The sequence below is a fragment of the Pantherophis guttatus genome, chromosome 6, assembly GCF_059756535.1.
Source record: "Pantherophis guttatus breed Tessera chromosome 6, ASM5975653v1, whole genome shotgun sequence".
NCBI classification, from domain to species: Eukaryota; Metazoa; Chordata; class Lepidosauria; order Squamata; family Colubridae; genus Pantherophis; species Pantherophis guttatus.
This window is the reverse complement of record NC_142068.1, coordinates 83,832,640-83,848,522: the sequence shown is the minus strand read 5'-3', so window position 1 is coordinate 83,848,522 and position 15,883 is coordinate 83,832,640. Positions and strand designations below refer to the sequence as shown.

Genomic DNA, 15,883 nt, shown 5'->3' with positions numbered 1-15,883 from the left:
AGAGCAAGCTGCCAAGTCAAGGATGGGCCAGTGAAAGAGACTCTGACTGCAGGCCAGGTGGACTTCGGATGATGACCATTTGAAGGGACAAGCAGAGAAGACTGAACAGCCAGCAGTGCGGGAGGAGGCCATGGTGGCTGGGGAACTCTGTCAGGCATATGAGGACCTATGGCAGGGTGTGGTGGCGAAGACGTGCAAAGCTGAGTTCCCTCTGCTTCCTTCTGGAGTGGCGTTTACCCAGGGTCCAAGATGGAAAGGGAAAAGAGCAGCGGTGGGAAGAGCCGGTGGAATGGAGATACCTGGAAGCCTGCCGCAGCCCATCGGTCGAAAAGTTGAGAGGTTTGTTGGAATGGAGATCAGAATGCAGTAAATCGCCAGCTTCTGGAGCAGGATCCAGTCAATCCTTGATGACTCTCTCACCCCTGCTGCCTCAACCCTGGTCGAGGACGGGGGGAGCCGTAGCCCTTCATTGACCACCATCCCCCAACCGGGCCCAGTTCCAGGGCAAAGTGCTGCTAGACCCAAATGGGCAGCAACTGCACAGGATAGCCAGAAGGCCTCCAGTGCAACTGACAGCTGCGGGTGCTCAGCCCTGGCCCTTCCCCTACGGAATGGGATGGCCTCAGGGATACTGGGGCGCCCCAGCCCCACTGAACCCTCGCCAATCAAGGCCACGTTTGATGGTAGTCCAGAGAAGTTGGTGTTCTTCCTGAATCAGACGTGGGCTCATCTGGATCGATATAGGCCAGCTTACTTCAACGATGTGGCTTGTGTGAATGCCACTATGGCAAACCTAGAAGGAGAAGCAGCGGAATGGGTGACAGGCCTCCATGATGAAGGGAGAAGCAGCGGAACGGATGACCGGCCTCCATGATGAAGGGTCTCCAGAGCTGGGGGACCCTACATCTTCTTGGGAGAACTCAGAGCCCGATTTGGAGACACCATGCAAGTCCGGCAGGCAGAATACGACATCCATGACATCAAGCAGGGGAGCAGACCAGCGACCAAATACATTCGTGAATTCCGGAGACTGGCGTTGAGGCACTGACCATAGTGACTCCTGGTTCACTATTCCCGAGACGGCCTGAACCGGGAGTTGTACCACATGTGCCTACCTTGCGAAATACCCGAACAAATCCACAACTGGTACTGGCTGACAATAAATGTGAAGGTGAACCTAGTGGGATACAAGTAGCATGGAGGAACAGAAGGCTGTCCCACCGGGTGCCTCTCCTGGCTCATCTTAAGGCGGCCTTGATACCGCACCACAATATTATTTATTTCCTTCTGGCTGCCTGAGTGAAGCGATAAAAAATGCAGATCTTTGTGAAGACCATGACTGGCAAGACCATCAACCATTGAGAATGTGAAGGCCAAAATCCAGGACAAGGAAGGCATTCCTGCTGACCAACAGAGGCTGATCTTTGCTGGAAAGCAGCTGGCAGATGGCTGCACACTTTCTGACTACAACATCCAGAAAGATGTTTCGCAGTGGGGAAAATTGAAGGAACCTTGGTCTGTTAGATATGTTTTTCACCTTAAGTTATTTGTAAAAATAACAAAGGTGGGTATAAATGAGTAAATTAAATAAAAATAAACATAATAGTTACATGTGTGCATAATAATCCTGAGGAACTGCTATCAATTTTTATTTCCTATAATTTTAAACACAAATTTAAAGTCTTCTAGAAAAAAATAGCTGACCAAAACTGCAGTATCTTTAATAAAAGACCAAGATCTTTATTTCAAAATAAATGACTTAATCTGATGTATTATCTCACAGAAGTGATAGAAAAGAATAAAGAACAAGATTAAGGATGAACTGATAAGATGCAGTTATAATTCTTCAAATGAGATTTCAAAATCAAAAGTTAGTATGACCAGGAAATAATTTTGCCCAGAAGCACTGAAATATCAACTTTAATTGGAGAAAGAAATTATGTACTGAAACTGAAATTCTATATTTTAGTGCATGTTTTCAATACAGTAATGGTTAAATTTCTAAATTCACAAATTGCAGCCAGGAAATAAATTCCCAGTAATGCAGACTTCACTGTTTGTAGCCAGGAACACCACGAAAAGAATAATTTGTCTTCCTGGGGCAGTTTCTCCCCTCATACACATGAAATGGAAGGACTCCCAGCCTTTATGAATGCTGCCAAGAAATAAAGCTGAAAGTCTCTACATGTACAAGTAGAAGCACCTTCACGTTTCCAAGGTTCTTGGCCAAGGGAAAATGGTCAATGATTCAAGACTGCATGCTGACCACAAATTATATAGCAGTGTTTGCCTAGAACTGCTGAATCAGATAACACAATGAGAAATAGTCTGAACCTATTGCAGTTTTTATTTATGTCCAGTGTTTCAAATTACCTTCAACATCCAAAAAAATAAAAACTCCAAACTTCATATTTTTGTCATACCAAAGCTCAATAGGCAATCACAGTTCTCCACCATTTTACCTTTTGTTCAGTAATTTATTGGATAGGGTAGAAAATTCTCAGGTTACAGTATTTCCCCAGCAGTGACTCATGGTGTCATCTAGAGCTGTGTTTCTCAAGCTCAGCATCTTTTTTGTGACCCAAAAAATCCCCAGTCAGTCTGGGAGTTGGTCCATACAACTTAGTTGCTGAACTTGAGAAATGTTGAACGAAAAGTGACCATAAGTTCAGGACTTAAGAGTAAAAGACTCTAAAGAAAGGAAGCTAACCAATACAGTAGTCCTCAACTTATGACCACTAAAAAGTCCCTGAATGAAAGGACTTATGACCTGTGCTTGAAATTATGGCTGTTGTAGTGGCCCCGCAGTCAACATATTGTGATCTGGGTTCTTGGCACTTGTGAAAAGTTGCCAAACCCTTTGTGATCATGTGATAGTCGTTTACAATCTTCTCTTCCAGCTTCCTCAGAAAGCCAACAGGAAAGCTGGCAGGGAAGGTTGTAAGACCCTTCCTGTCTCTGGTACAGTGAGCGTAGTGTGCCAGTTCCCCTCCTCTCCCTGGGTTAGAAAGTTAGAATGACTTTCTAACCTAGGGCAGAGGGAAGGGAAGTGATATGTTGTGGTGGAGAAAGGAATTTTTTTTGGGGGGTGAGGAACGGACTTGTGCACTGCACAGGAAAAAGGAAGCTTGAAGGGCTTCCTTTCTCTAGCACAGTGGGCTGGTTCCATCTTGCACACAGAGGGGAGAGGAAGGCATTATCCTTCTGTGCATGAAGCAGAGTTGCCTGCCCGGTTTCAGCAGGAATCTCTTTTGCTCTGTTCATTTAAGCAGCTGCGTGATTGCTTAGCAAATCATCTGGAAGGGCTGGGGTAGTGGTCGTTGAAAGAGGTGATCACATGGGTGCCTCGCTTAAAGACTGCAATGAATTAGGACTATAATAGGCAAGTTCCATTACAGTTCTAAGTCAAGGATTGCCTGTTCTTTTCACACTACTATATGTACCTTTTAGTGTAAGACATTTTATAATGCAATGTAATATATATTTATATACTGTGTTTCCCCGAAAATAAGACCCTGTCTTATATTTTTTTTGCCACCAAAAAAAAAAAAGGCACCAGGTCTTATTTTCTGGGGTGGGGTAGGGTGGATGTCGTCCACTGACTCACCTCACTTGTGCGCGTTGCCCCCGGCCTCATTTTCTCTATCAGATAGGCCTTCAGGAACTTCTTCGTCTGGCAAGGCCAGCATGGCTTTCCTGAAGGCCTCTGCAGCCGATAACAGAGCTCTGGATCAATCCAGAGCTCTGTTATCAGCTACAGAGGCCTTCAGGAATGCATTGCCAGCTGCAGAAGAAATGAGTCAAGGTGTATGAGGCCTGGCTCCAACTATCCGAAGGGAAGTAGTAGGGCAGCTCCAACACCTGCCCCCCAATCCACACCCAAGCTTAATTTTTACCTGTGCATCCTGGAGCGGGCGGGGTCTTAATTAGGGATTATTTGGGGGGGGGGGTAGGGCTTATATTGGGCACATATGTAAAAATCAAGCTAGGACTTACTTTCTGAGTAGGTCATATTTTCAGGGAAACAAAATACGAGGTGGCTAAATTGCATTTTCAACTGTTTTCTCAAGAAACACCTTTTCTTTAAAAATTATTCATAAATTTCAACAGAAGGTATGACTCTCAGAAATTGAAGGTAGACATTTTGCAGAGTTGTTTTTTTTATTAATAATTCCTGTGAGAGATGATTTTTTTTCCCTTTTATCACACTGCACATTCAGGCAATTCAGATCACTTTTTGTCTTCACTTTGATATACTCTTGCAGATTAACTGAACATCGCATTTTAATTATTTTAGGAATGTTATAGGCTTATCAGTCATTTACCATATTATACTGTATTTATGTTAAGTATAAGAACAAATTTAAAATTGCTATGTTTCTCATTTAGCAATAAATACATACTCAATAAAGTTCAAATATGCCTGATAAAAAAACAAATACGTTTTTACAGAACTTAATTGTTTTAATGTTTGCAGCTATTCCAATTTATACAACCAACCATAAAAATGTTAGGAGCAGAATGCAACATTTTTTTCAAACACAATATGGGCAAGAACGGTTAGAATCATTAAATCATAGAGTTCTAAGGCACCTTGGAGGTCTTCTACTCTAACCCCTGCCCAAGGCAGGAGACCTTATTGCATCCCAAACGAATGGCTGTCCAATCTTTTCTTGAAGACCAGAGAGAGAGGAAGAAACTTCTTTCTTAACATTATTGTTTATTTGCCACTTGCAGTTCACTTTGAAGAGAATTTTAAATTTAACCAAAATAAAGAGAGTTAACTGGTGTAGTTGTTAAAACATCAGGCTACAAAGCAGGAAACTGAGTTTCACAAAAGAACTATAAAATGATAAAAACTGCAATGGTTTCCAGTTTCCTTCTGGGTCCAATCCCAGCTGTTGGTAATGACTTAGAAAGCCTTACATGGCATGGGTTCTTTGAGGGACTGCCTTCTCCCCAATCACCTGCCAATAGATCTAGCAAGAGGGTCATGCTGCAAGTCCATCAATTAGGGATTCATGTAGAAAAACTTTTCTGTTGTGGCACACCTCCTTTGAAACATCATCGCCCTGGAAATTAGAGTGGGCCCAACTTGCTGGCCTTTCAAAAGACCTGGAAAACATGCTTCTTCCAATAGGCATGAGCTCCGGAGAACATGGTAGAGCCATCACAATGTTATTATCAGATGTGATTACCTTGTTTCCCTGAAAATAAAACCAGGTCTTCTATTTTTTTTGGCTCCAAAATAAGCAGTACGGCTTATTTTTGCGGAAGCACAATTTCAAGGTGATCAGCTTGGCTGGGCGCCCCACTCCCGCAGGGCATGCACAAAAGGTGGTGATCACGTGAGGGCTGCAGCTGCAGCCCGCTGGACCCTTCGTTGGCGCACTCTCGGGCTACGCAGCCTGTGCCACGCAGGTGAGTTGATTACCTATCCAAGCAGTAGAGGCATAGTGGGGAGGCACGTAATCCGGACGCGCCGTGCAGGCCACAGGAATGCCGAAAGTTGCTGGGCAGCCGGGTGGCTGTGGGAGGCTTGTCTTCGTGCGCTGGCACTGGCAGCAGACAAAGCCAGACGCACCGGGGGGGGGGGGTTGGGAAGAGAAACAATCTGGATGTGCTGCACGGGCAGCAGATGGTGAGGTGGAGTGGGTGGCCGGCCAGTCCTGGGAGGCTCATCTTCACATCTCTTGGCTTACTTGTAGCCTGTGCAGATTGTCAGCTTTCTCCCCGCACCTCTGCCTCCATTTGCTGCTGGTGCCACTGCACAAAGATGAGCCTCCTGTGGTCGCCCACCTGCTCCAACCCACTGCCTCTCAGCTTTCCTGTGGCTCGTCCAGTTTACATGCCTCCCACCCCACCTCTGCCTGCTTGGACAGGTAATCAACTCACCTGCACTGCGCAGGCTGGACACTGTCGGCCCCCATGCGCTTTTAGCTATTTGCCATCAATCCAGAGTTTATTGATGGGTGGGGTTTGTAAATTGGAATAAATAAAATATAGCAAATGGAAATTTAATTAATGGAAGCCCATAATTCTGGGGACTGGGAATGGTAAAAATAGCAAGAGAGGAAAGAATTAAGTATTTAGCATGCTTCTCCAGACCCATTAATCCCCCTCAGAAATATAGGGACTTAATCACACTCAACAGATGGTTGCTGATGTGCTATCTGCTATCTCTATTCAAATCAGCTATCCAGTTTGCAATTATACCTCTACGTGAAGCAGCACAGAAACAGCAGCAGTGAACAATAAACAGAACAATCTTACACATCACTGAATGTTGTTCTCCTTATTCCTTGCCTCCCTTTCAGGACACGATTGTCACACTGCAGCACATTGAAGGTGATGACTCATTTACCAGATACAACCACAAAACTCCCACTAATCACTTTATTGTTAGAAAGAGAAAAGGCAAAGTAGAAATAAAAATGAAAAAGGAGTCTGGAAGCAATATCAATAACTTCCACAATACCGATGATTCTACCCTGATAATTAAAAATGCAAAGTATCTGCAAGCCCTAACATGTCAAAGAATAGTATTTAGCCGAGCAACCATGTAGGTCTTCGAAAAGATATTCAAATGCTGTGATGTGTCTATACTTAGAGGTCAGAATCGTGCAAATCATGTTGTTTGCTATGACACTCTATGGAAGCAAAAGTTGGACTTCAAAGCAGCAGAATAGGAAAGGCATTGACACCTTTGAACTTTCATGTTAGGGAAGACTCCTCAGAATACAGCTGACAGCTAAGAAAACAAACTGATGGATCATTGAACAAAAACAATCCAGAATTCTCATTTGAAACACAAATGACCAGGCTCAAGTTATCCTACTTTAGACACCTTATGCAAAGACCTAGCTCTTTGAAGAAGACTTTAATGCCGGGAAAGGTGGAAGAAAAGAGAAGAACAGAATTAACTTGAAACAAGGTGGATGGACTCAGTTACACTGGCAATGAGTACACCATTGAGAGACTTGAAAGAATCTGGAGAATCTATGTGGCCACTAGGAGTCAAGAACAACTTAATGGCATGTCATCAATCACTCCTATTTCCACTATCGCAAGGGCAACAGTTTTCCTTACAACTGAACCAAGAGCGGACAGCTTTCCATATGAAAGACACATCATAAAATCTCACATGATTTCATCATATTTGCAAATATTTGCTTCGCTTTTTCAAATACCCGTAGAACATCAGGCTAAGAAAAAGTTCTCATTATCACCAATGGAAGCTTTTTTTCTACACCTAAATGCAAGTAGGGAAGACAGGATTTTTGCAAAAAGAATGCAATTGGAGAAGTTTCATTTACGGACGATATCAGGAAGGGAAAATAAAGGGTTGTGAAAAAAATAGCTCATACTTTCATGCTTGTTAATTTTGAAAAATTAACTTGGCATAAAAAAAAATTAATCAACTAGCATGAATACTTACTTCCCTCCATTGAGAAAGTTGTACATTTAACTGCCACTCTGCTTGCTGTTTTTAACTCCTTAGCTATTTTTTAACCCAAGCTATTCGTTTCCCATAAATTACTAAATCTATTCAAGTGTTTAAAATAAATAATTGTCAAAGATTTTTTTCTGAAAATCTTTGACCTGGTCATTTTCCCACCCATGTACCTGTTGATACTCTAAAAACAGTAACAAAAAGCAAAAGAAAACATAAATCTGTAAGAAGATGTTGAGTAGGATTTAAGTCTGTAGAATCTGTACTGGTTTTTCTTCAGCAAGCCTTGTTTTACCATGTGTCAATTATTTTTGATTATTGTTTCTATCAAGTTGTTTAGAATAGAAATTAACCTGTCAACATATAACTTCTCACATCTCATCTGTTTTTTTTAAAAAAATGCTATCATATTGCTTACATTCCAATCCTCCAACATAGCTTGATTTGATGGACAATTTATGTGCCAGCAATTTCAAATCTGAATTCTTTAAAAAGAAATTCTTTAAAAACCCTTCTATGAATGCCATTAAAACCAGATGATTTGTAAGAGCATAGCTTGCTCAAGAGTTTTGTCCATCCAGTTTTGGTCACCACATTACAAACAATGAGACTTTGTAAAAAGTGCAAAGAAGAGCAACTAAGATGATTAAGGGCGACAAAAACATATAAAGAAATGTTGCAGGAACTGGATATGGTTAGTCTAGAGAAAAGGAAGACTAGGGGTAACATGATAAAAGCATTCCGGTATTTGAGAGGCTGCCAGAAAGAGGAGGGAGTCAACTTATTTACCAAACCAACGGTAAGTACGACAAGAAACAATGGATGCAAATTACCGTATTTTTCAGACTATAAGACGCACCTAAATTTAGAAGAGGAAATCAACAAAAAAAGTTTTTGACCTACACGCGCCCCATTTTCGGACTGTTCTTCGGGCCTTTTCCAGCCTTTTTTCGGCCTATTTTCAAGGCTTTTTTCTGCTGGCACCGATCCCCGCCACCTAGAACAGCTGGTTGGTAGTATTCTGGGAGTCCGATCCAACCGCCACTCAGCTGTTTGGCAGCGAAGGCTCCAGCGTTCCCTCAGCTCAGTTGACCGGTGGTGGGCGCAATGAAGTGGAGCCCTGATGAGCCACATGCTGGGGCTGCGATAACGTGCTGAAGCTGACCAGGCTGTTTGCTGCAAGGATGCTAGCCAGATGAATACCGGATGGATGCTGGGAGGCAGAGTCAGATTTTTTTCCCTTGTTTTCTTCCTCTAAATGTGTGTCTTATGGTCCAGTGAGTCTTATATAGTGCGAAAAATACGGTAACTCTGGGCAAAAGTTAATGAATTTCAAGGCAAGAAATAGGTCCCTTAACTTTACATAGTGCCCTCACATTCAACTCATAAAAATATCCAAAATAAAAAATAGGAAATAATGTTGAACTGACTTTCTTAAAATGATGCTATGACAATTAGAATATAGTGTTTGTTTATAATAGTGTCCATGAACTGTGCAGCATTAACTCAAGGGATGACCCTAACAAGATTTTGAAAGGCCAATTAGATCAATCTGCCCTATCCAAGAATGTGTTTGCTTGCTCAAGACCTATATTTTAGACTGCCAATAAATTTAAATTAAAAACAATACTTCGTAATTCCTAAGCGTAGTAACATTAGCACTTCTTAATGTCCTCACAACAGCTATTCTTGATGGCAAATATAAAAAAGTACCTTGTGAGCTAAGATTGTGCTCTTGTGGAAAACAATCCACTGAATCTGTAGCCCATATCCTGACCAAGGGGGACTTGTGATAAATCCTCTATTATAATTGTTTATATCTTCTATTACAATTGTTTATAAAATTGTATTATAATACAATTATAATCCTCTATTATAATTGTTTATAAAATTATACCTCTGAAATCAAACCAGATTTAAAAGAATTACAAAAATATTTCAAATATAGGTATCTATATTATAACGAAGCTGCTCTAACATAGAAAGTACGGTAGGAGACTGAGTTCTAGTCCTGCCTTAGGTATAAACCATGGGTGACCTGGGGCCAGTCACTCTCAACTCCCCTCACCTAACAGGGTTATTGTTATGAGAAAAATAGGATAAGAAAGAAGTATTAGCTACATTTACCACTTTATTTATAAAAATAATAAAGGCGGGATATAAATTAATCAATACTATTAAGTATTGATCAACTTTTGAAAGAAAATGCAAAGTATCAACTTTTGAAAGAAAATGCTTCCAGTCTCTAATGATTACAAATAATTTCTCAGTACTAATACAGAAGACATGTTACATGTCTTTAATTAAGGTAATTTAGATTTAATAACTTTTATAACACTTACCTGATAGAGCTGAAAGGCACTATCTTCAGATAAGAAATCCAGTTGTCTGTCCACAAGAAATTCAACTGCAGTAATAGAACTGTATACACTTTTCCCAACCAAAGGTTTAAAAGTCTGCAGACAAAATAAAACACAAGAATATAAATGTCTTGCTTGTTTAAGTTCTAAATATGCTATGCTCTATTTTGTTTCATAAATACAAAACAACTATCAGAACACAACATATTGCTTGGAGATCAAGCTACTTTCATTCTGACTGTGCAATTTTTATCAGTGTTTTGGAACACCACCCAGCTGGGCCAATCTAAGGAAGTAATAACTACAGATTTCATGAATTTATTTTTACTGCTAGTTAATTACACAATCTTGGAAACTGTAATAGGAATTTCCTAGCTTCATTTATAGTGAGGTAATTTAATACTGTTTGTCTTTGAATACTGTGAAATGTTTCTCCCCATAATTCTCACCACATAGGCTGAGTTGCTATTCACAATATATGACCCATCTACTGCTCCTTTATTGTGTTTTCTTCCATTCCTTTTTCAGACTCTCTAACACCTTTCACATTACCCACCTTATTAAAAAAGCAGTCCAATGTATTTAATTAATACTTATTTTCAAACATTGAGCCTTCTGCAAGATTGAGAAGCTATCATCATGTAGTGAAGCAACTGAACACAAGTTTCTGTTCTGTCGTTCCCAGCTACATTTTATGGTTCTTGAGTATTTAGCAAAGTAAGTAGCACAAAGCAGTTAAAAAAAAAGCCTGTCCCAAAATCCAAGCAGGATTTAAAACATGGCAAAATTTCAAGGATTGGCTTATCCATGAGTACAGTATATATGGCATAGTGTCAATCCATTTAATTTGTTCTGTATTCTGTTATCTCTTTTTATAACTGCCTGCAGAGAGTTGCAATAGATATCATAATGTATCTGTCATGGTTCTAATAAACTAGATGTTTTAAGTTTTCTTTAAGCAGTTATTCCTTTGCCCACATATACAGGAAGGAAGGAGAGTAATACTCCAGTTTAATACATGGACAGACATAATACTACAGCTAATTGCAATAATGAGTCTGGTAGGTAAAAAAGGTTACACTTTTTTTTTCTTATGTCACCTTTCATAGTTCAAGGAGCAAAGAGTGTTTTGACTTGGGAACAGCCATTATCAGTGCATGGGACAGACACCGATGCACTGATGTTATCTAGCTTGGTAATAAAACCCCTGCAGGAAAACAACCAACCCCCAACTATTTCTACCTTAAATGGTCCTTTGCATATTCTGAGGTGATTTTGTTTCAAAGTTTGAATTAAACCCTTGAGGAAATTGGAACACAGTAATTTTGGAATGTTTCAGCAAAACTTTTAAGTACAGTTGCTTTAGTTCAGGCTACAGTTGTTCCTGAAGCCTGAAACAAAGATTCCCATTTGGTGTTCAGTCTAAACAAAATATTCACATTCTGTTTTACCCAATGAAACATAAAAATAACAATTTTGAAACATTAGTATTGAATGAAAATTCTGTAATCTGCAAACCAAATAAATCCATCATATTGCTCCTAGTAGAAGAACAACTAAAATGATTAAAGGCCGGGAGACTAAAACATATGAAAAATGGTTGCAGGATTTGGGTTTGGCTAGTCTAGAGAAAAGAACGGGGGGGGGGGGGGAGGACACATGATAGCAACATTCTAGTATTTGAGAGGTTGCCACAAAGAGGAAGGGGTCAACCTATTTACCAAAGCACCTGAAGGCAGGACAAGAAACAATGGATGAAAACTAATCAAGGAGAGAAGCAACCTGGAACTAAGGAGAAATTTTGTAACTGTGAGGACAATTTACCAGTGGAAATTTGCCATCAGAAGTTGCGGGGCTTCATCACTGGAGGTTTTTAAGAAGAGACTGGACAGTCACTTGTGTGAAATGGTATAGGGTCTCCTGCTTGAGCAGGGGGTTGGACTAGAAGACCTCCAAGGTCCCTTCCAGCTCTATTCTGATTATGTACGCAGCTGAATTAAAAAAATAAAAACAGCCTGAAGCAAAATTCTTTTATAACTATAACTCTCCTACAATTCTAAAATTGTATTTACTATTAAATGCTATTTAATAGTAGCTTGCCATCTAGTATTTTAAGCATACCTACAATATATGGAATCCATATATTTGGCTCTTTCCATAAATAAAATGTGATATATGTGCCTAATTGTTTCAGAGATATCCAATTATAGAAGGAGATTACATGCTAAATCTTTAGATTTCAAAATTGGTAATTCTAAAATCTTCCAGACAAAATTAGCTCTGACTGAAAATAATCTCAGGATAGAGATCAATAAATAAGAGTGTGCTGTTGCTATGCGGTATAATGAATGCAACAGCCCTATTGGCGTCATTTGAAAAAAGAAACCTTATGTGTTTTAAATTCTGTAACTGAAGATATGGATGATTTATTTCAAGGCAGCGCAAAAATCAAGACAGCTGTGGCATCGCCTACTTATTCCATTGGCCTCTCCTAGCAACAGCATGGCTTACCATCCCACATTCTCCAAAGTTCTTTTGGCTACTCATTCCTTTCTCAACTTCAGCAATTATTCCTATTTGGAAGACCTAAGTAAGGTTTTTCAGATCTTTTTCAGATAAACTAACGTTTTGAGACCCTGACAAAGCTGAAGGGTTTTTTTTAAAGTGTTTTAGTTTCATTTCACAATCCTCATGAACTCATGGTCATTTATATTTAAATAACAAAGTCTAGAAATTAAATTTTCACTTGACAGAAAAGTTGTGCCTTATTGAAATACTTTACATACACACATACATACACTCATCAAATATAATTCAAAAATATCATTTTGTCGTCAAGTTTATTATTTATTATTTTAAAGATTGAGATGATTACAGAAGTTAATCAGATGGTTTTGTTTTTCTCGAGAGTTACCGTGGACCAGCAATGGGCTCCTGCTAGGAGGGGCTGTCGGTGCCACCGCAGCGAGGTGAGTCAATAATTAGAACTCTCCAATAAGAAGGCCTAACCATTTTTTGGGGGGGTCAAAAGAAAATAAGACCCGGCCTTCTTTTTGGAGAAACATGGTATTTTCTAATGTGAAAAACACATTTTTGTAAAGAAAACATGACCTCCCTCACCTTCCTTCCTATGAAAAAGGTCAAAAGGTTCTGTAAGTAGGTAAACAATTGATGGTGCCAGTTAAAGAGATAATTAAAGATAATGAAATGCTATATTATTAACTAGATAATTATGGGAAAAAATTCTCATTACTGCATTTTTAGATACCTATTCATTAGTTGTCCTTGAATAAAAAGCATGCTTACCAAAAATGACAACTGGGAATCCTATATGGGTAATTGTATCTATGCCACATTCAGTATCAAAATAGAAATAAATTAAATACATGAAGTGCTTATAAATATATTTTAATATGTTGCTATTTATAAATATATTCCAACTTAAGTACAGCACTATTGGTTGTATTAGAAATGCTTTAAGCATCATATGATGCATGGTATATTATCAATGCAAAAAAAATATGGTATACTATGTTTTTATTAAACAAAATCACCCGTACTTTTGTATTGTGGTATATTTTACTCCTGAAAATATTTCAATTATTTAAATGCATAAAAAATTAAGACTGCACACCTATAATTCTGTAAGATACAGTACTTCAATGGCCTTAGGAAACTATTGTGAACCACAATTCGTTACAAACTGTTCGTAATCCTACTGAAAAACTGCTAGTAAACTGTAATTTAGCATCAGGTTTATACCAGAAAAGGAGCAACTATGTATACAAGTCCTAGAGGCTTGTCTACATTACTATAATAACCTCCTGTTTATACTTAGACTGTGTAAGAACAACTGTGTCTTGTTTGGGTCTCTATGCAGCACTGAATTCCATTCTCATGAGAGAGAAAAAAAACAGGACCAGATGATTATTCCTTGAAAGGAATGTTTTAAAAAAAATCAGCCGGTTCCTAACATTAAGTTCAGCTGCTCAAACTGGCCTCCACCCACAGATATGTCTTAAAACACATTGCATTTCAGGAATATACCATTTTCATTTCCCCTCTTACCGGAAATGCATTTACTTACTGTAGAATGAAACATATTGTTCTGAACTATTTACTCAAATCTGTTCAGAAAAATCTTTCAAAACATTTATGTTCTTATTTCCAATGTATTTTAGAAATCTTTAAATCTTATATTAGTACAGTTTCAACAATTACTTCATTGATTTAAATAGACTATGTAAGATAAATATAACAACTTCACAAAATGGGATTTGAAAGTTTTATCAAGAGAAACATAGAACTTTAGCAAGATATTATGAAAGGATTACATTCAAAGAAACTTAATACAGACACCAATTTTTTTTTTTTGACAGAATTAAGTACAGAATGATGTACTGATTATATAACCTTTTCAAATTGTTTTGCATTAATCTACAACATTTAGAAAGAAAGACAGATACAGCACAGAGTTTATTCAATTGAAAATGCTAATATTTAAATAACATTTTTAAATGGTTCATCAGCATGTTTTCTGATTGTTTCCCTGGTGATGGATTTTTCCAAAGGTGGTCAATAGGTTTACAAACAACAAAAATGAGATTAAGCAATATGCAGTGTTTTTTTTTTAAAAGAAAAACAGTCATTACCCTAACAAATGAGAGACTCTTCCAGTAATCCTAGATTGGTTGTGCAGACTGTAACTCTGCCATCAAGTGTGTGTGTGTGTGTGTGTGTGTGTGTGTGAGAATAAGAACAGCTTTAATAGCAACACTTACCCCTTCTCAGATTTAGGTCATGATCATTTCTGCTAAGGTCATTTACATAACAAAAAGGTCTCTAAACATATAAGGAAACCATCCATTAGAAATCCATAGGAGAGAAAATATCTGGAGCAAGGCTTTTTCTTCGGCAGACATTCTGGCCTAGAGCAAAAAAGTCTTCAAAATGAAGAGCTCTGCTAACAACATGTTGAAAGAAGGGAAGAGGCGGTGCTCTGAACTGTAACTAATCCCCCATCACAGGTGGTGATGGAGTCACTTCCAGGATAGTCACATTGCTGATGACTCATATGGCTGGCCTGGCCAAAGAGCACGGGTCATAATTTTAACTACATACAAAGGCAGACTGACAGCTCATGTTTAATATCTATAAACAGAAAATCCAGATATCACATTTCCACTTTCCTAAATTACTCCAAAGCATATTAGAAATGAGACCTACTCTGAGATAAAAATGCATACTATAACCCCAAATAGGAAAACCACTATAAGGCAAGACAGAAAATTCTTCACTAGCTAAAAGGGCATTTAATTTCTAAAATCCAAAATTGTCATACAATGCTATTTGAAAATCCTGGAATAATATTATTCTCAAAACTGATAGAGCAGCTAGCCCTTTCCAGTTTTATTTTGATTAACGATATTTGAAAACAGATACATTAGATTTTAAAGTTCATTCCAGCTAACTGGCACCACTGCACAGGAAAGAAGATATGATTGTAAACACTGATCTGAAAATGTATTTACGGCTTCAGCTGACTTACAGCTTAAGTTAGCAGGGATAGCCAGATGTTGAAAAACAAAGGATGAGAAAATAAAACGATGTATTAAATTATGTAATAAATTTAAAAATGTGATTACTTTTGTAACAAAAAGAGAACGAGAAACAAAGCCGATATACCACATAATATTTCAAAGTTTTTAAACAATTTAGTAGCATTCTTTATTCCTTGGAACATAAAGAAATATTTTCCCTGTGATAGGCAAAACTATTGTGTTTAGTGACCCCTTTTGGTTTAGTAAGTTCTTTTTCTCTTCAGTGAGCAGGCTGGATAAGTGCCTTTCTGACCATTTTAATGAGGTATCCTCCCTCTGATTTCTTCTGCCCTGGCAATGAGAATCCTTGTCTCACCCTTGTGCTCTTGCTGTCCCTCTCACATTACTTTCAAATTTTGTTGGGTTGATAGTATGGATGCCTTTTGGGACTACAGTACTCAAGACAAACAATTACAAATGGATAGTCAGATAGTGGCTGTTGTCTGATTCCTGACCAGTTCACACTCAGT

General features: G+C 38.7%; 1 protein-coding gene across 8 annotated transcripts in view; it reads right to left on the bottom strand.

The window, feature by feature from the left end:
- JMJD1C (jumonji domain containing 1C) overlaps positions 1 to 15,883 on the bottom strand; it is a 127,020-nt gene that overhangs the window by 41,444 nt on the left and 69,693 nt on the right. For 7 of the 8 annotated variants that reach the window (XM_087871806.1, XM_060694951.2, XM_087871807.1 and 4 more), the window contains one exon: positions 9,796 to 9,909. Coding sequence is in view for 2 of the 8 variants with exons in the window: in XM_060694951.2 (XP_060550934.2) it covers positions 9,796 to 9,909 (114 nt within the window). In the remaining 6 variants the exon portion in view is untranslated. Of the gene's footprint in view, positions 1 to 9,795; positions 9,910 to 14,594; positions 14,765 to 15,883 lie in introns of those variants that run through there. The other variant, XM_087871811.1, reaches the window with a different exon arrangement.